The 19,821-nt window shown below is 55.6% G+C and overlaps 1 protein-coding gene across 1 annotated transcript in view; it reads right to left on the bottom strand.

Moving 5' to 3' along the window:
- TCERG1L (transcription elongation regulator 1 like) overlaps positions 1-19,821 on the bottom strand; it is a 58,853-nt gene that overhangs the window by 17,041 nt on the left and 21,991 nt on the right. Inside the window, exons 4-5 of the mRNA XM_032492049.1 lie at positions 16,040-16,109; positions 4,967-5,105 (exon numbers count right to left, since the gene is read on the bottom strand). Of these exons, the coding sequence (XP_032347940.1) occupies positions 4,967-5,105; positions 16,040-16,109 (209 nt within the window). The remainder of the gene's footprint in view (positions 1-4,966; positions 5,106-16,039; positions 16,110-19,821) is intronic.

Below are 19,821 nucleotides of genomic sequence, written 5' to 3'. Positions count from 1 at the left end.
CACAGTGATATCTAAAGAGCTGAGCTGCCGCGTAGTCAGCACACGCTGCTGACTCGGGACAGAGGAAGCCAAGAGAAAGCACAAGTCAGAGGAAAATGACAATGAGATTCAAAAAGTAGTAAATAGTCAACACCTGCGCTTCTCACGGCCCGTGCTGGCGCAGCGCCGGCCGAGCCGGCTCTCTGGAGCTTTCAGACAGCACTAGGGGAAGACATTGCACAAAAGGGACTTTCTCCGGAATACTCTGGTATATAGTAAACGTCAAGTGTTGACAGTGCGTAGGAAACACCACCCCCCCCCAAGTTCCTGCATCGACGTGACCGTGAGGGCGCTGCCTGAAACAGCAATAGCGGGGCACAGACGGAACACATGGAGAGGTGGGATTGTGAACTGACAATGATAGACTACCATGCTCTTACCAAAAATGTTTTCCCAAGGTTTGTAGGAATATTTTTAAAATGCATAAAAGGGACAAAACAGTGTTTAAATATATAAATTAGATTGAATCTTATGACGTTGACTATGCTAAAAAAGTTGGTTCAGCCATGATCAGCCACAGGACAGTCTTGGTTAGACTATCTAGGAAAAATATTTGTTCTTGATATTTCTTTATAATCTGTTTTTAGGAAAAAAACACTAGAAGGAAATGTACCCATTGATGGGGATGACTGTCCCTCAGGGCAGGATTTCAGGTGCCCTCTTTCTTCTTCTTGGCATTCTTTGTATTCCGTGAATTCTGTGATGAGCACGCGTTCCTTGGGTAGCACAGCTTTATTTTGTTAGTGGTGTGACCACGTGTGTTGCGAGACTTTGAGGAGTTTTCGTGGGAACACGAAGCAGACAAGTTCCCACGAGGCCGATTCGCTTGCTGGGGCAGACGCTGTGGGCGTTCGGGAACCCCAGGGCTGCAGCTCGGGCCCCGTCTCCGGGCCGTCTCACCCGTGACGCCCGCCCGCACATGGGGATGCCGAGCCTCTCCCCACGTCCTGGCCCGGGTACCGCTGTGGCTCCAGAGAGGCCATCACCCATCGGGAGGCCCTCCTGCTTTAGGGAGGAGGGGCGGGGCCCAGGTGGCTGGAGGACGCCTGGCAAAGAGCCTCTGTTTCATTTGTACTAACTTTGCACCAACAGCCTCATGGTGGACGCCCGTCTGAGCACAGAAAGGCTCAGGTGTGCGGTCTGTGTGGTTCTCATTCCAGCACAGACTTGGATCCAAACTCCAGGGGGCTCATCTGGCCACGGCGTCAATCCGTCTCCCCCAGGACTGCCCACGGCCAGGGGGCTGGCTGAGGGTCACCCGCCGAGGGCCTGACCTCAGAGGGCCTGAGTCAAGATCCAGGGTTACGGAAAAGTCTTTCTTTCCTGGCCCCCGGGAAGGCTGTCCCTACTTCCAAGGGGCATTTTGCAGAAGGAAGAGGCCCTCAACAGAACGTCCCCAATGCCTTTATCTAAGCAGACAGGGGTAAATGAATAGTCTTCTGCTCAGTTTGCTCTGCCCCTTACAGCCTGGGTTTTAAAAAGGCTCTCTTGTGGTTTGTACTCGTGAAAACAATATAGAAACAAAAGCTTCCACTTACAGATTACAAAACCGCAAACCCAAAGGCCCCTTCCCCAGGCCAGAATCCCCAGGGAAGACCCCAAGCCAGGCCCTTTTAAACCACCAGGAATCCACACAGCCTTGCTTCATTATTCCATAAGTTCAGGAATTTCCAAGCTGGAGCATTGAACAAATGCAATGAAAAATCGTATTAATCACTCAGTCCATGAATCAAGTGACCTTTTCTGGGCCTTGTTTTTAAGCAGCTGGAAATCTGATGGGCTTTGCTATCAAATCCTCGAGTGTGAGCAGCTCATAAAGGCTGCCGGCCTGCTTTATAGAGTCCCGCGGTCGTAAGCGCCACCCTCTCTACGGCGCCAGCGGGGCACTCGGACTGGCCTTGTCTGTTCACGAGCTGCTTGCAGGCTTCTTCTGAAATCCTTGTAAGGTAGGGGTCTAGGCCTCCCCCAGAAAAACTCAGAACACTGGGGCTGGTGCCTCGTGCCCCCACCTTGTTTCCACTGATTCTCACATGTCAGCACCTAAGAACCAAGGTCTGGGTGGAATCGCCCACTTCAATGAGGCAAGAAAATCTCGTTAGTAAAACCGCTCAACAGACGCCGCGGGGACGCATTCCGAGGCCGACCGCGTCAACTTCGCATCCCGGGCGGGGGGGGGGGGGGGTGTCTCCGGCAGCCGGCCCGCGTAGGTCAGTCTGATGCTGTGTTGCTAAGTGGGGCCTGGCCGGTTTCCAAAACAAGGAGGGGGAGCTCTTCGACACGGACGTCGTGACACAGGTGCGCGCACGTATTTCTCAAAAGCTCACGCGCCATCGTGTCTAGGGAAGATGGTTCGCACCTCCCAGTCAATTCCACTGGAACAGACTGGTCAGACTGATTCAGGCCCTCAAAATTATAAATACGTCTGCATTGTCAGGCGGGCCGTGGCAGCAAAACTCAGGCGCATCCATCGCGCGGGTCTCCAGGGAGGAGCCCTGTCCTGGGTGACTCTGTGGGGCGGGAATCTGCTCCATCTCATCGCGTGACTAACGCCTAAGCCCAGCCCTGCGGGCAATTCGTGGCCACAGGAGTGGAGTAGAGAGAAACAGAAAGAGCCTCTGCTCCAGGGGACACACCCCTCATCTGGGCTCCGCGGGCCCCCCTGGAGCCAGTGCCGGGCGGGCCTGGGGGCACGTGCAGCAAGACCAGAGCCCGGGCACTGAGGGGGTCCCGGGGACCCCTGCGTGCCGAGTGGGAGCCCCGCCCTTCCAGGGGCTGCCACCGCACACGGTCACGTGGTGGCACGGAGGAGGCACAGAGTGGTCGCCTGGCATCACGTGTCAGTCGGGTGGGGCGGGCAGGCCGGGCAGGCGGGCTCCCAGGAAGGGACTCGGTGTCAAGAATGGAAGGTGGGCAGAGAGGGCGGTGAGACAGCTCAGGGTGGCCAGCGGGGCTGGTGACTGGCGGTGACACTGGGTACAAGCTTCCAGGACCATAAGGCCAGTGTACTGGACACAGAACCAGCAACCCCTTTGGGTGGCAGTGATGGTGACCAAATGGGGTCAAGGCCCTGTGGGCACTGCCCTCCCAGACGTCTGGAGAAATGGCAGGAACCGAGGGGCAGGAACGGCCGGGAGCTCCGGCTTTTGTCCCTCGCCTCCTGCCTCTGGGGCGGGGCGCAGAGAGGGGAAGTGGATTTGCCGGGCGTCTCTGGTGTCCCCGTGGGAGGGAGAGCGGGCACGTGGGGGCAGAGCCTCGGCGAGGGAGAGGCCAGTGCCCTTCCCATCCGCCACGCCGGGTTGTGCCGGGGCCTGGGGAGCATTCACCCCCTCCACGCACACAGACACACACACACACACACACACACACACACACTCCTGTACACATGTACACACACAGACATACACACATGTGTGCCCCTCTACACACACTTATACACTCCCACGCGCACCAGCCACACACACAGCATATACATGCACATACTGGCTCCCCTCTACACACGTACACACCTCTGCACACACACCCTCGTGCATACAGCACACACGCAGACACACACCCCACACGAGAGCCTCAGCTGTTTCAGAGGCCGTTCCGTCCTGCAGGAGCTGTTTAATCAAATCACCTCTACGTCTTGGAAAACAAAGAAAGTCTCATGGGGAGGGAGTCTTTTTTAAAATAAAATTTTAGCTTAATAACTGTGGTTTTTAAAATCAGGTCTTTGCAAAGATGCCCTCCGCGTACACCAGGGCGGCCCCGTGCGTGTGTGCACGGCGCTCACTCTGGCACTCCATGTCACCGGGCGTATCTGCTCATTTAGGTGAACGCGCTGCTCTGCAGTTCTGAGCCCGCAAGGCTACTTCTCCTGCCAGGGCCTTGCGCCAAGGGCTGTATTTTATTTCCGAGCGAGTCTCTGGATAGATAGAGCGATGCAGGCACTAAAATTCTCGGTGCAAAGGGAAAGTGGTCTCCCGCGAGGGTGGCTGAGATAATCTCCCTCTTGCGTCTAATTCTTAAGAGCTGGCGCCACCTCCGTCCTCCCCGAAGCCCCAGGGCCTCACCGCACCAGGTGCCAGTGCCCCAGCCCGACTCTGAGGAGCCCGGCTCGGTCCCCCTGCTCGGGGGGGGGGATGGGTCTCCCGGGCGGCCCTCCCCTGCTGTCCTCCTGGGGCCCGAGTCTCCATTCCAGCTGCACCTGCTCGGGGAGGGGCTGCAGAATGCAGCCTGGGGGGAGCTGGCTGCAGGGCGCGTTTGCTTTTGAACTCCCAAGGCCATCTCCAGGCTTCATTATAATTATCATTACACACACGTTCCTATTACCGCCTTCTGCGTTCAGCCTCATTTTGTGAAGAAATCCAAGTGGCTACACGCTGTATCAGGTTCACTTTATACCCAAAGGCCAAAGCAGGAAAGAAAACTCATTGGCAGGAGATTCAATTATAAAAGGGTTTTTCCCCCTAAATTCAAACGAGATTCAGAAGTCAACTGCCACCAAGTCATCCTAAGGGCGTAAAGACCGCTGGGCCCGTCCACAGGTGCGGGAGCCCCTGCCCGAGCCCGACGCCCGCGGGGCACGTGCCTCAGAGGGGTGTGCGCCCCGGCCCCCAGCCCGGGGCCGGCAGGAATCACATCGGCACAGACACATGCTTCCTCTGCGCCTTCCCTGTAACCGTCCCTTCCAGGGACCCGCTCCTGTTTGCCTGTCAGTGGCTTCCACGTACAGGTGGAGACAGGTGCCCTGCGATGCCACCACACCCTTCAGAGCCTCCTTCCCCATCAGGACAAGAAGCAGGCTCCTTTTCTTTTGCTTTGGCCTCAGATCATTTGACCCCTGAGTGTCACCCGGCCTGATTCCATGGCCCCGTACGGAAAGGGGCGGGTCCCTGGGCTTGGGGGACGGTCACTGAGGAGCGTCTTCACTTGTGGTCCTTACCCCTCTCTCCAGAAGCATGTCTCGGAAGTGGGTCGCCCGCTCCTCCAGGGGCAGGAGGATCTGGGCAGGCGGTGGCGTCTTGGCGCCCGGGTCCTCTCTCTCTGCCTCCTCAGGCCCGGGACTCGCGAGGCCTTCCGTCCTTCGGGGGACAAGACAGAGAGAGTCAGATGTGACCTTGGAGATGCAGCTGCTTGTCACTGCAACCTTTCAAAAGCCTCCAGGTGACCCTGTCAGAAGCAAAGACCCTTTGAACACTTTGGGAAGCCTGGTGCTGTTGGCCCAGCGAGGCCGAGACTTGGCCTCAAACGGCTTTGCTGTGTTTGGGGCAGAAAGTCGAGACGGAAGCCCCCGTGAGTGGAGCGGCAGCCGGAGGGAAGGCAGCAGGGCCCCCAGGCGGGAGGCTGAGAGGCCCCCCGCGCCAGGGTTTCACTGCTCCAGGCCGTCATCGCCGGGGAACAGAGCCAGCCTTTCTCTGAACAAGTCGCTGAAGCTAACCCCCGGTTCTGCTTGGGTTTTTAGAGAGGCCTTTATCTGGGACAAATGCATGGAAGACGGTCCTGGGGAGACTGTTCTCTCGGCACCCAGGGTACAGAAAACAGAACCTGTTGTCCTGAGGTCTAACCCGAAAGGGAGATTCCAGTGACAGCAGGAGGACGGGCCCCACCCCAGGCAGCCAGCCCAGGACGGGGAGGGCTGGGCCACCGGGACCCGCAGGCGGTCCCCCTGGTGGGAAGGAAGGGGAGAGGCCGCTTCCGTGAAGCACCAGCTCTGTGACTTGCATGCTTTCTCTAACTGGCCGTTTGAAAGACCTCCTCACAGCTCTGCATCTTATTCTGGAAGCATCTGGAAGCCTCCTTCTAAAACACCTTGACATTTGCTGCTGGAAGAAAGCATGTGGCCAAACGCAGATACAGTAGCTGCCACGCCTGGCCCCCCCGGTCCCTGACCTGGCCTGCTCGGGAGCGGGGTCCCCACAGTCGCCAACCCTGTCTCCTCCCACGCAGCCCACCCTCAGCCATGGTAGGCAGACTCGACCACGCTGGCCTGGAGAGCAGCTCGCCTCTCACGCAGACCCCCTGCGGGCCTCCTCCCCTCCCAGGCCTGTCCCCACCCCCGGAGCCAGGGCCTGTGGCAGTGACTGCCAGGCGGCAGGTGGCTTAGTGCCTCCTGCGGACCCGACAGCAGGGAGCACGCACTTGAGGAGTCTGGCCCTTCCCTGCTTCTTTGCAAACCAGCCTCACTCCGGGAACTGCCGGGCTGAAGTCACTCAGGCCACGCATGCTCAGTTCCCTGATGCAGGTCGAGATCAGGGCTCTCGCCCGGGTGACTTGTTCCTGGGGGACTCTGGCAGTGTCTGGGGACAGTTGTGACCATCACCGCTGGGGCAGCACTCCCGGCACACAGGAACAGAGTCCAAGGGTGCCGCTAAACACCCTGCAGTGCACGGGACGAGCGGGGCACGTCTACACCCCCGCATGTGGGGAGGGGACGGACTGGTCAAGGTCGTACAGTCGCTCGGCAGCCCGACCAGGGCCACCCCACCTCCCAACACCAGCCAGGCCCACGGCTGTCCCATCCCTGCCTGTCCAGGGTGCTGCGGAAATACGTTAGCTACCAATCTGGGGACGTGCTGAGAATGTACCAGGTTCTATTTCTAACAAGGGTTTTCACGCATCAGGGTTATAATATGGATTAATTCAACCTCATATGATACGTGCGAAGAAAAAAATCTGTTTGCTCAGCCCATTAGAGAATCTTATTTATAGACCAACTATTTCAGGAGAACTTACATTCTTTGCTTCTTAGGCGATTATGTGGACTTTTGAAAAAAGAAAATTACCAGTGGATTCGCCATTGTATCACATTCTGAAGGGTGTAATTAGGATTCCTTTGTAATAAAGTTTTCATTAGTTAAAAATAGACTGTGTGGAAACAAGGCTTGCATTGTTGTAACTTGAAATAAGATTAATAGGAACATTGTGGATTCAGCGATGATCACATATTACAGCTTATTCAACAAAATACTCTGTTTTGAACCCCTGGACGCCTTGCAGACAGCAAAGTGATCGGTTCCATTAGGATCAATCAAAAGCAAAGGCAAGCTTGCTAAATATATTTTTAATATTCTTATGGCTAAATACTTTGGGGACAAAAATTAAATTCTAATATTTAAAATGAACAAAAATTAGTTCAAGCCAAAATTGTACCGAGGGTGAGAGGCAGCGTCCCAAGGGCACTGTGGGAACCCGGGTGGGGACGACCTTGTGTCTCGGGAGGGTTCTGCCGCGTGGCTGCGGCCTCGCTAGCTTGACATACTGCACTGGGACATTTTCCAGGTCAAGTTTAGGCTGGAAGTGGCTTGGTCTTGTCCAGCCCTTCCTCTGCAGAGCTGGGGTCTTCACTGCGAGGGGCGGCATGGCCCCGGCCGCCTGTCCCCACTTCGGAGACGTCACACTGGCCATGCCTTCCTCGGAGCCCTGCTCCCCGCTCTGCCCCTCCCCTCATCCCCCCAGGTGCCACTGCGGCCATCTAGCTGAGCCGCTGACAGGTATGCGTGTGCACATGAGCAGTGTCTGTCGCGTGGTGGTAGTCCACAATGCCAGGGTTTTCTGACTCTGCCCCTGTGCACAGGACAGCTCATTATTTTGCAGAAGTCAGTGCAATTAGATTTTAGACACAGCAAGTCCTTTTATGGACAACAAACTTTAATTAGCTTATCTGGGGCAGAAGGCACTCGCGCCACTGGCCCTGGCACATCCGTGTGCCCAGAGGTCACCTCGCAGACTCACAGACACGCCTCTTTCCGCCTCCAGAATCTTCCGGTGGAGCCATCCTGAGGTCGGTATGGTTGCCCTGGCAGAGGAATTACAGCTGCTGAACAGCTGCCTGTTACAGTTCAAAGGAAAGTGGCTTTTTATTGTCTTGTCTATGAAGGGAGGGAAGGCGGGGTCGGGGAGAGCGAGAGCGAGAGAGGTTGGGAGTGATTCAGAAAACTGCGCGGACTTTACAGCAGCCGCACCCCGGGAGGAGTATTTCTCAGCAAATCTGAGACCCCTCCTGTTGACTAAAGTCTCACTACTGCTGCCCCCTTATCCCTGGGGAACGCGTTCCAAGACCCTCAGCAGACGCCTGATGCCTTGGCTAGTGCGGAACCTTAGAGATGCAGAGGCAGATACAGATACAGGTTTCCCTATGCAGCCACGCCTATGACAAACTGTAATTTATGAATCAAGCACGGTGAGAGTTTAACAACAAAAACCAACAATAAAAGAGAATAATTACAACAATGTGCTGCACTAAAACTTATGTGAATGTGGTCTCTCGCTCTCAAAATATCTTATTATGTAAATGCAGTACCTTTTGCATCTTAACTCAGCCCTCAGCATGCACTGCGGCCACAGCTCTGGCGGCAGGGCTGTGAGGGCAGCAAAACCAGCACAGAGCTCTTCCTCCTGCACAACTGCGTGGACAGAAGGCCCCTCCTTACCCTCGATCTAGCAACTTCAGCTTCAGTCACTTTTCTTTTTCAGTCGAGGACGTTCACTTAAAGGAAGCACGGTGTGGATTCTCTTTGGCAGCTCCAAATTGCCGGCATTGCTACTCTTTTGCTTTGGGGCCACTAAGTAAAACCAGGGTCCCTGGGACACAAGCACTTGCCACTGAGAACGTGGACGTGGCGCCCTCGGTGGCTAAGGGGCCAGCGGGCGGGACACAGAGGGGTGATCTGCATTCCGGGTGGGACGGCGCTGACGGTGCGAGATTTCATCTCGCTGCTCAGAACTGCACACAATTTGAAACACACGGATTGTTTATTTCAGGAATTTTCCACTGAATATGTTTAGCCCTGGTTCGACCGCAGATGACGTGAAACCGCCAAAAGGGAACGCTCAGATAAGAGGGGGCGACTGTGTAAAAGTGTCTTCATCATCACAGCAGCCAGATGGGCGGAGGCTCAGAGCACGGAGCTGGACGGGTCAGGTCCAAACCTCACCTGGGGCAGATGTGTCCCGCATGCCTCAGTGTCCTCACGTGGCCAGTGACAGTGCCCCCCGGCAGGGTTGTTGTGCGAATCTGATGAGACGTTCCAGGTCACTCCATCAGAGCAGCCCCCGCTCCGTGAGTGCCCCCCCGCCTCTCCCTCCGTCCCCTCCTCTAGCACTCGCCTTTGAGAGACTTGGAAGAAATGCAGGACTTTTGACTTGACCACCATCTGAACGCAGGCGTGGGATGGAAAGAGAAATGAACGCTGACTCAAGCTGAGATGGGGGCTGCACCCCGGTGACGGCACCTCCTCCAGAGAAACTGCTGGCATCTGAGCAGCACCTCGTTCTGGAGAAGAACCATGGGGGATGGACGGTGGGGCTGAGGGTGCCTGTGACGCTCGGGAGAGGGCGCTGTCCGCATGACCTGGGGAGCACTGTGGGTGCTTGCTGGACCCTGTCTTTGGTAAAATGGGTAATTTGGGAAGGATGAGTCTGACACGCCCCCAAGCAGCCCTGTGGTGCGAACGCACCCGTGTTTTCAGTCCTGTTGAAATACTTAAATGTCTTGATTCTGCCATCAGTTTATTAGCTCTGACTCCCAGGTTTGCAGTTCCTATAAATGTGATAAGTGGGCCTTCTGCATCCAATTTGTTCATAAAAATGTTCAGCAGGAAATGTCAAAAGTAGATGCCTCCAGCAGGTCCCACCAGCCTCTCCGTGCGGGCGACAAACATTCTCACTGGCTGGTGAAGGGCCGGGAGGATTTCTGGGCAGCCCTGGCCGGCCTCCTGCAGAACTTGTGTCTGCTCGCGCTGTGGCTCCCATCTGGGGTCCCTGCTGGTGGCATCTGAGGCTGTGCAGCCCCTTGTAAGGATGGCCACTGAGTGACTTGGGTTTTGCTCAAACCCACATCTCTCCCTCCCTGCCCTTGGGTGGCTTCCCAGGTGGAGGGCAGCTGGAACTGCATTCCTGCTTAACCCACCAACTGCCTGTAACCAGTGACCCCTGGGTGCCACATGCCACCAGTCCCCCAGGGCCCGCAGGTTTTATTCTAGAACATTCAGATCTTCTGTTTGCCCACTGTCTGCACTGGGTACCTCCTGTGGCCTTCTGTGGGGCCTACAAGCCCTCAGTCCAGACCAGGTCCACAAGCTGGTGGCCCGGCCATGACTTCTCATCATTCCACTTCCTCTCCATTTCTTTCATCTCAAGAGTATAAATTATAATAGTACTTGCCACTTAAGAATTGTTCGTAAGAATTAAATTAAACAATGAGAATGACTGATACTTGCTGAAAATGCTGCCAAACCCTCTCCACCCCCTTTACCTACATCATCACATCCAGTCCTCATCACAACCCTGTGGGGCAGCCATGCTTTTCATCCCCAGTTTACAGCCGGGAAAACTGAGGGGCATGTAGGATCCTCAGCACAATGGCAGGTCTGTAAATAGTAATGATGATTATGGGGGTGGTGGTGGTGATGGTGGTGGTGGTGGTGGTGGTGATGGTGGTGATGGTGGTGGTGGTGATGGTGGTGATGTTGGTGGTGGTGATGGTGGTGATGGTGGTGGTGATGGTGGTGGTGGTGATGGTGATGGTGGTGATGGTGGTGGTGGTGATGGTGGTAACGGTGGTGGTGGTGGTGATGGTGGTGATGGTGGTGACGGTAGTGGTGGTGATGGTGGTGATGGTGGTAATGTTGGTGGTGGTGATGGTGGAGGTGATGGTGGTGGAGACGGTGGTGGTGGTGATGGTGGTGGTGGTGATGATGTTGTTGGTGGTGGTGATGGTGGTGGGGGTGGGGGTGGTGGCATAATAGTGATAATAATGGTGATTCTTCACCTTCCTTGTCTCTGACAGCTTCTGACCATCCACATCAACCCTCCTCAAGCTGGGTTCCAGCCTTCTGTTTAGCTGGGCGACATCTCGTCTTTTATTTAATTTAATGGATTGGGGAAACCTGTTCTTTCCTCCGGCAAAAAGGGCTAGGAATTTATCATCAAAATACTGCCAGCCTGCAATTCCGGTGTGAGACACAGTATGAAATTCTGCAAGGATCAAAGTTTCTGTGAATTTCTTTGCCTTATGGGGCCTCAGACATTCCACCGTATGAGTTGTAACAAATGGTCTTTAGATGTGGCAAACTTGGAAAGATCTGTGTTCTCCAGTTTTTAGCCTGGATGCTGCAGCCTGGGAGCGTGCCTCTGGCTGCTGGCAGAAGATTGGAACATTGATCGGGGGTCTCCAGGCCCCGGGGTGGGCTAGGGTGCAGGGCATCTGGGGCGCACTGCCCGTCCACGTTGGGGATTGGGATGCAAAGCCAACGGGGGCATCAAGGAGGCCGCCTCCCCAGGAAACAGTCATGGCCATGGGTGCGGCCCTGACTCTGGCCCCGAGCAGGATGGCGTTGAGCGAGAGCAGCTGTCCTCTGTCCTGACAGAGCAGCCCGGTGAGCAGAGACGAGGCCGCAGGATGGGCAGGGGCACAAAATCCCCTCGGAGCAGCACTAGGGCTCCAGGCTGGGGCTGGGCTGTCCCAGAGCCTCGGGTATCGTCCCCAGCCCCGGCCTCGCTGCTCCCCTGCTCTGACTGTCTGATCATGGCCCACTTGGAAAGCTTCCTGATGTGCCTGGCCCTGCCCCACCCTCTCACCCCTGCTGGTTTTGCCCTGGCCCCTGGTGTGGGGGGTTCTTCTGGCCTGATGACACCTGCCAGGGAGGGGCTCTGGGGGCACTAAAGGCATTCCCAGCTCTGCCATCCCAGGCAGGATGCCCTGGGGACAGACGGCATAGACTCAGGGCTGTTTACAAAGCCACAGGTCTCTATAGAAACAACTGGGCAACTAAACCCAGGGCTGATGTGCAAAGACTCACTCACACAGTCAGTGGTCGCTGACAGCTCGTCTTCCGCGCATGTCAAAGGCCACAAAGAGACACACACCGGCCTAAGAACACGAGACTCCAGCACGAGCGTCGGCATGTAGACCATTCTCTTACCTCTGGACACTCTAAAGATATAATTTTATAGCAATCTTAATTTGCAGTCCACATTTTTTCTAGCAATATTTCAAAGAAGCAATGCCCTCACTTTCTCAATAGCTAACTTTTCCGGGATTCTGGAAATCCGTATATGGAAGTGGAAGAGCTGGTCTCCTTGGTGGGAGGATGGCACGCGGCCAGCTGCCCCTCCCTGCTGCCCGCGCTCAATGACCGCTGTTGCCTTTGCTCCAGCGGGAACAGCCATCTGACTGTAAAGAGAGCGTTTCCTCCCCTTCTCACAGGTGGCTCTCTCAAGGTCTGGGCTGGACATGGGGACAGGCTCAAGGCTAGTGGTTGCAACACCCCCAGACATTGCATTGTTTTGCTTCATTTTGTCTTTTGCATGGTGGTGTTCCTCTTTTGTCCCAGCTGGATGCTCCCTGCCCCAGGCTGTCCCTAGGCCGGGGCCAGAACTGCACGTAGACAGATCCTAGCCTCAGACTGTGCGGGCACCTCAGGGTCACAAGGCGCGTGGAGGATGGGCCCACCTCCGCAGGCTGCCTCCAAAGTCCTTAAGGATGCAGCCCCATCCACGGGACATGCTCTGGGTGTATTTTGGCCACTGGTTTGTCAAGAGGAGAACAGTGGACGGCATTTTGGGGAAGGCAGAAAAATAAGCACAAGGGCACTTTGTGCTGATTCCACGTGCTTGGGTCTCCGGTCCAAGCTCAATCCGGCCCCCTGACAGCACCTTCCTGACGGTAAGATTTTACGGTACAAGGTCAGCTTTGCCACTTACATCCAAGGCCATCAACTGAGCATCCCCAGAGTTTACAAACTACCACACTGAGCTACGTTCCAAGCCAAGAGATTTTTCTTTTGCTGTTCATAATTAAAGAAATCTATACCAAATGGCATAGAAACATAAGTAAGCTTCCAAAGCTACAGGGCCCAAAATATTTGAAAACTCAAAAGAGTTCCTTTCACTCTGCCGTGCTATGGAAAGCCATTAATTTAGCAGGAACCCCCTGGCTCGTCAACTAGCAAAAAGGCAGAGCCTCCCGGGGGGGGGGGGCTGGAAGCACTGCAGACCCCTGGCGATTTCTTCCTTCATCTGTTTTGTGGGTAACTTCACTCTGGTTTTAAACCAAATGGCATCCTTTTGCTGGAGCCTAAAAATAATTCAATTCAATTATTGGAAATAAATCCTAAGTTCTTTAAATAGACAGCACATTCGAAAAGTAAATCTGAAATATAAAAAAACCTACACGTCAGAAGCCGGCAGAAGCCCTGGGCACTACACACAATTCATGTTCTGGTCCCAGGGAAGGCTTACGATTGTGCGTCAGAAACACGCGGCATTAAGCAGTGAGCAAGCTCTCTGAAGCGGCACTGACAGGCAGCAGGGGATATTGGCGTAAATTCAAAGCTTGTCATTGTGACATATTTCTCTTCCCAGGAAATTTTAGGGAAAGTATCACCTGGCCCTGAAGGATGTGCACAAGTGACTTTCTTCCGTCTGCGTAAGAACATCCAGAATGTGTAAGAACCAGACCCGGGAACACAAGAGATGCCGGAGGCGACAGCACGTCCCAGACACCCAAGTGGTCCAGCCCCTTGTGTCTCGGAGGCCAGGACACGGTGGCTGAAGTCAGACGTCAAGGGGCATTGACGTGCTCTTTGAAGAGGAAAAATTGCATCATTTATACAAAAGGGTCGGTCAAAAGGCACTGATTCGGGCAAGTTCTCTGAAGCCGGGTCTCTTACCAGGGATGCCAGAGTCAACAAATCAAAGTGTGCGGAGGGGGTTAGACGGCCGAGGAGTCCTTGGACTCACGGACACAACCTTCCCCCCAATGGACTGAAGTGCCCAGATGGCGCTGCTGTCTGTGCAGCGGGGGGACACGCATGCCGTGCAGCAGGAGCTTTGGGAAAGGCCACAGGAGGGTGAAGCTCCCCCAGAGTGAGCACAGTTTGTGTAAATCAGCTCATAAGTGAATGCCCGGGACTCACGGAACATTCCAGATTCTCAGTCCAGCCCCCAACTTCTGCTGAAGCATCTCCTCCCGGATCTCAGTGGCAGAACGGAGCCACTTGGGGACCGAGGCCTGACATGGGGAGGGAGCCCGGGTGCCTGAGCGCCGTCCACACAGGCAGGGCCCGCGGGCCAAGTGGGGCTGGGGATGGAGGACAGAGGGACAGAAGCTTCCTGCAAAACATCCGTGATTCCTTCAAAGCCAGAGCTCGGTCACGGAGGAAGTCGTCCGGATGATTAAAACCGGGATTAACGCCTGGATGCTGTTCAAACACCAAGTGTTGGGCATTGGGGGCCAGTCCAGGGGAAGCGACCACCGGCTGCCACAGGGGGACGTCCCAGCTGCTCTGGACCCCGCTGAGTCTTCCCTCCTACACGACTTCAGACGCACCCAATGATGCCTCAGGGAGCTCGTTTGCTTTTGAAGTTGTGTGCATCTATCCAGAGCCTAAAGAGAACTGCTTAGCTGACAACCGTGGTCTGAGCGTAACAATACAGAGGTGACGCTTGGGTCCCTTTCCTGGAGCCCTCGGCCCCCATTGGAGGCTCTCGGTGTCCATCCTCTGTGGCCCACACGCGCGTCCTTTGCCCTCGAAAGCGGCTGTCTAAGGAGAAGCCGCGGGGAGGCAAGAAAACAGGGGCCTGTGAGGCTGGGTGGGGCGCAGCTCACTCTGGCACCCCAGGGAGCCCCTGGTCCTGCCAAACTGCAGCCCCAGGTCTCCTTCACCCTGGGAGGAAGACCCCGCTGCTTCCTTGTCTTGGGGAGACAATGCTCATCCTTCTCAGCATTGTTTCTGGAAGCTCTGTGATGTCCGCTTGGTACCTGTGAGAACAGCACTACACCTGGGCCCTGGTCAGCAAAACTATTCCGTGAGGGGCGCACAGTGGGGAAAGGACAAAGGTATTGAAATGGAAGGAAAAATGAACCCACCCGGGTCTAATTCCACAGGTTGGTGGCCCCCCAGGCATCCATCAGAGGACGCCCAGCCCCCAGCTGCCAGGCACCCCCGGCCGGCAGCCCCCTTCCTCCCTCTCCCACCCCCTTTCACCAGGAAACTACAGGGTGAGGACGGAAGAGGTGAGGACGGGTCCAGGTTCTGAGCCAAGACTGCATTTTCCTTCATGGCTGCAAAGATTTGTTATCACAAAAGGCTTACTGCTTCTGAGGCACATTTTTTAGAGAAAACACACACAGTGCAAACATCTTGACAACTGCACTGGGGTTCCCGCTGCAGGCCTAGGGGTCCCACGACAGCGGTGACCAGCCTGCACCTGGTAGCTGAGGGGACACACAGCTGGGCCGACGTGAGGTGGGGCGGGTCCTGCCGGGACATCGGCTCCACGTCGGCACAGGAAGTGGCCCCCGGGTTCCCTTCCGAAGTGGCCCCCGGGTTCCCTTCCAGTGTCGCCCTCACCTTTCCCCACATCGCTCCATCCGTCTCTCCCCTTCCAGGAACTTAGACGCACAGACCCCGAATTCTACCGCTTTATATGGGACTCCGTAGGAAAGGGGCCACGGACGGGGCCTCGCAGGAGGGTTAAAGGGGCAACGTTCATCCCCCAGCTGGAAAGGAAAGGCCGATCTCCCTCCCGCCTGTGTTGGGACCACAACCAAGCCCTCAGAAGCACACTCGGACAGCAGGGTCCCTGCTCCCCTGGTGCTGCGGGAGGTCACCTGGGCCTCCCTCACCCAGGCGTCACCCACTTTGTAGGTGAGAAGCCTGGACATAGGGTAGATTACTTGGCCCAAAGTCACAAAGTGAGACAGAGACAGAGCCAGACCTTCAGCCCACCCTCCGCCAACACACCGCCCCACCTGGCAGCTCGACAGCTCTCTCCACCCCCAGGGGGCTGCGGAAACACGGCCAGGGCTGAGCCAGGGGACGGTGCACGCTGTCCGGCGTCCGAGGTCCCCACCCAGACAGGGGCACAGGAGCAGCTGCTCAGACGCACCCTGAGGACTCCCGCCCTCTGTTTAGGGCTGGAACCCAGCTCTAGGTTCAGTCAGTGGGGTTAGAATGACCCCCTAAGCATCCCCTTCCGGAAAGACGCACGAGGAAAGGACATCGCCACCTACCGATTCCTCTTGGTCTTCAGGTTTGGGTCTTCCCTGCCGTCTTCAGAACTTGACCCGTCGCTGTGGTTGGCTGGAAGAATACAGGTGAACACGGTTAATGCAAAGCTCAGGGCTTTGGCAAACCACAGGGAAGCCCCGCTTTCAAACAGCCTCATCCTGAAGCTAAGAAAACAGATTCCTCTGAAAGATGGGCCTTAAACCCTGTAACTACACTCGCAGTTCACACCTTTCATATTTTGGCAGAAGAGACATCGGATGTGCTGCTGTGCAGAGAAGTCGCCTCCGGCCACCCATGTAGAGGCTGCCAGACCTTCCAGAGGGGCTGGGGGGGGGGGGGAAGGCGGGGTCCCCCCCCCACCCCGAGGGGGCAGGCGCCGGCCCCGGTCTAGCCCTTCAGCTCACGGCTGCCCTCACATTCCCGGGAGCGACCCCCCAGGCCTCTCGTGCACGGCGCGCGCGCCGCCGCTGTCTCCGAGGTCACTGTCAAAGAGCCAAACTGGTTCTGAGGTCAGGTCCCTCCTCACACCCCGAAGGGCCGGCCCCGTAAATGTCTGATGAGCTTTCAGAATGAAAAAGTGAAACGGGGCTTTGGAGTTCCACACTTGTCTCCAAAAGGGAAAGAGGAGAAACGAGGACAGAGACGGCGCTGGAGCATCATCACTGCGGTCCTGACAGGCCGAGCGCTGCCCAGCCCTGCCGGCGTCACAGCCGTCTTCTCCCCTGGTTTTCTTTCCGTGTCCGTCACCCCCGGGAAACCACCCCCCATCACCGTGTCCCCGTAGGGGCACCGGAGCAGGGGGCTCGCTCTGCAGGGCGTCCTCTGCGCCCCCACCTGCCGCCCCGCCCCCAGGGCTGCTGCAACCCACGTCCTTCCCGAGGAAGCCCTGCAGGGAGCACGCGCTCACGGTGAGTGTGGCTTATGGGGAAAACATCGGTTCCCACAGCACAGACAGAGCCCTGCTCGCCTCCTCTCCTTGCAAAGCCGATGCTCCTCCTCGGGCACCGCCGGCAGCCCCGCACGCCTCCACCACCAGCCCCAGCCCAGTCCCAGGCGGGCTCTCAGGGCGCAGTGTGGGGCTGCTAGTGAGACGACAGGGTCAGCTTCTGGAGCTCCCAGGCCACCCATCCACCCTGCATCCTTGTTCTCATGGCTCCTTCCTATCACTGGCCCATCCACGCCAAGTCCTGCACCCCACACTCCAGCCCACCACCACGGGGTCAGAGGAAGCCCCTCTGTGAGAGCCCGAGCCCAGGTGGGCTTCTGAGGGCTCTCAAGCCGAGCTCCTCAACCTGGCACCAGTGACGCTTGGGGCTGGATGGCGGGGCATCCTGTGCACTGTAGGATGGCGAACAGCATCCCAGGTCTCCACCCCCAGACGCCAGTGGCGGTGACCCTCCCAGTAGTCACAACCGCAGATGTCTCCAGAAATTGCCAAATGTCCCCTAGGGGACAGAGCCCCTTTCCCGCCCCACTGAGCACCAGCGGTCTAGGGAAGGAGCCTTGTGATAACTGAGCAGATGTGCGGACGGGGAGGGCTCACCTGCCTTGCTCCCATGCCCTGTCCCCACCTGCCGGTCTGCAGCTCCCACAGTTGGTCCCTTTTCTGTTGTGACCCCAAAGGACGCTAGCAGCAGAATAAGAAGGCAACCCACAGAATGGGAAGCATATTTGCAAGTTGCATGTCTGATAAGGGGTTAGTATTCATAATATACAAAACTCAACAACAGCAACTAAAACAGAAATAACCCAATTACAAACAGGCAAAGGCTTGAGTGGACATTTCTCTGGAAAAGACAGACAAATGGCCAAGAAGCAAACGAAAACACTTTTAGTCATTAGGGAAATGCAAATCAAAACCACAGTGAGATACCATTTCACACACTATGATGGTAATGAAATACTACAACTAATAATTTTTTAAAAACCCAGCGAACAACAGGTATTGGCAAGGATGTGAAGGATGTGGAACTCGTGTGCTTTGCTGGTGGGAACACAAAATGGAAAAAAGGTTGGTCCATTCCTCAAAGAGTTAAACATAGAATTATCATATGAGCCAGAAATTCTACTCCCAAGTGTGTACCAAAAAGAATGGAGAACAAGGATTCAGACAGATACTTGTGTGCCAGCGTTCATACCAGCGTCGTCCACGATAGCCAAAACATAGAAACAACCCAGGTGTCCATCAACAGGTGAATAAATAAACAAAATGGGCGTTACCAATACAATGGAATATTATTCAGCCATGAAAAGGAATGGATCACTGACACGAGCTACAATATGGATGGACCTTGAAAACATCATGCTGAGTGAAATAAGCCAGACACAAATGGACAAATATCACATGGTTTCACTTACACGAGGCACACAGAATGGGAAACCTGCAGATGTGGGAAGCAGAACAGGGGTAACCAGGGGAAAATGGGTCATAGGACGTTACCAATAAATGGTTACAGAGTTTCTTTTTCGGGTGTCAAAAAGTGTTTGGAAATAATGGGGATGATTACACAACATCGGGAAGGCATTTAGTGCCACTGAACTGTGTGTGCAGTTAAAAACGGGTAAAAATCAAACTTCACGTTATGTATGTTTTACCACAATAAGAAAAAATTCAAGATCCACTTGTTTTATGGAAAATATCAAAAGAAAAATGTCGGGACGATGACACAATCAGAACACTGGTCTCCTCGACTGACACGGTTCCATGTAATTCAGTAAGAAGGACAAACACCACATCAGGGGAATACGTACCAAAACAAACGGCCAATAAAGCAGCTGGAAGGTTCAGTTTCACCCACAAGTAAAGGAAGGCCAACTGACACAAGGGACGGCTTGTGAAAATCAAGTCTGGATGATCTACGGGGCTTACGAGAATGTGCTGAGTCGTCAGGAGGCGTGTGAGCCGGTCGGTCTTTTTGGAGGAAGGTTTAGCAATGTCTGCCAGCATGTACCCTGAAGGTGCCTTTCGACCTGCGATTCCAAGAATGTGAATTTGTACAATAGAAACGCTTGTGAGAAGGTGATCTCATCGCACTGTGTGTATGTGCGTGAACAAACCGCTGACCTGGAAGCCCATCGGCTGGAGAGACCTGCCGGAGTCACGGGGACCCCGCTGAGAGAGAGAGAGAGAGGGAGAGAGAGGAGGCGGGGAGAGAGGCTCAGAGCACGGGGAGCCGGACAGACGCCCAAGGCGGCGAACACCAGCGAGCGCAGCGCGGCAAGTCCTCAGCTGTCCTGTGACGCCCATACATACAAACATCTACGTATTTTCAAAATTATTGTTTCATTTATTTAACCAGCAAGGGTATGTGCATTTTTTAAAAATGACACTGAGTGTGCAGGGAGGTTGGAGCAGGGAGTGAAAGGTGTTCCAAGTCTGTGAGACAAGTGTCTCTTTTTCCGCAAGTGGAACCGGTTACCCCAGAAAGGGAAGGCGCGGTCTCTGGTTACAACCCGCTGGAGCTCTGGTGGGGACGGCACGCCTGCACTCGGGCGAGGGGCTGGCGTGTGGCCTACACCTGAGACCCGAGGCGGGAGCACTCGGCAAGCTGCTCCTGGGGTCCGGGAACAGGGGTGCCCTGGCCTGCGAACTGGGTGGAACTCGCGGTTCTCCCGTAATAGTGCTGGTCACCACGGCAGTGACCACATCGGTCACCACGGCAGTGGCCACGTTCGTCGCCTGCGTGAGCCCCACGCATGCGCCTTCAGGCTCACCAGTGCCACCGCGACTTTTTTCCCCCCGGCTCCCGGGGAGCAGAGCTCCCTTAGCACGGACGAGCTTTCT

Source organism: Camelus ferus, chromosome 11 (genome assembly GCF_009834535.1).
Source record: "Camelus ferus isolate YT-003-E chromosome 11, BCGSAC_Cfer_1.0, whole genome shotgun sequence".
In the NCBI taxonomy this organism is placed as follows: Eukaryota; Metazoa; Chordata; class Mammalia; order Artiodactyla; family Camelidae; genus Camelus; species Camelus ferus.
Note: the sequence above shows the minus strand (reverse complement) of the source record. Positions and strands in the feature narration are given on the sequence as shown.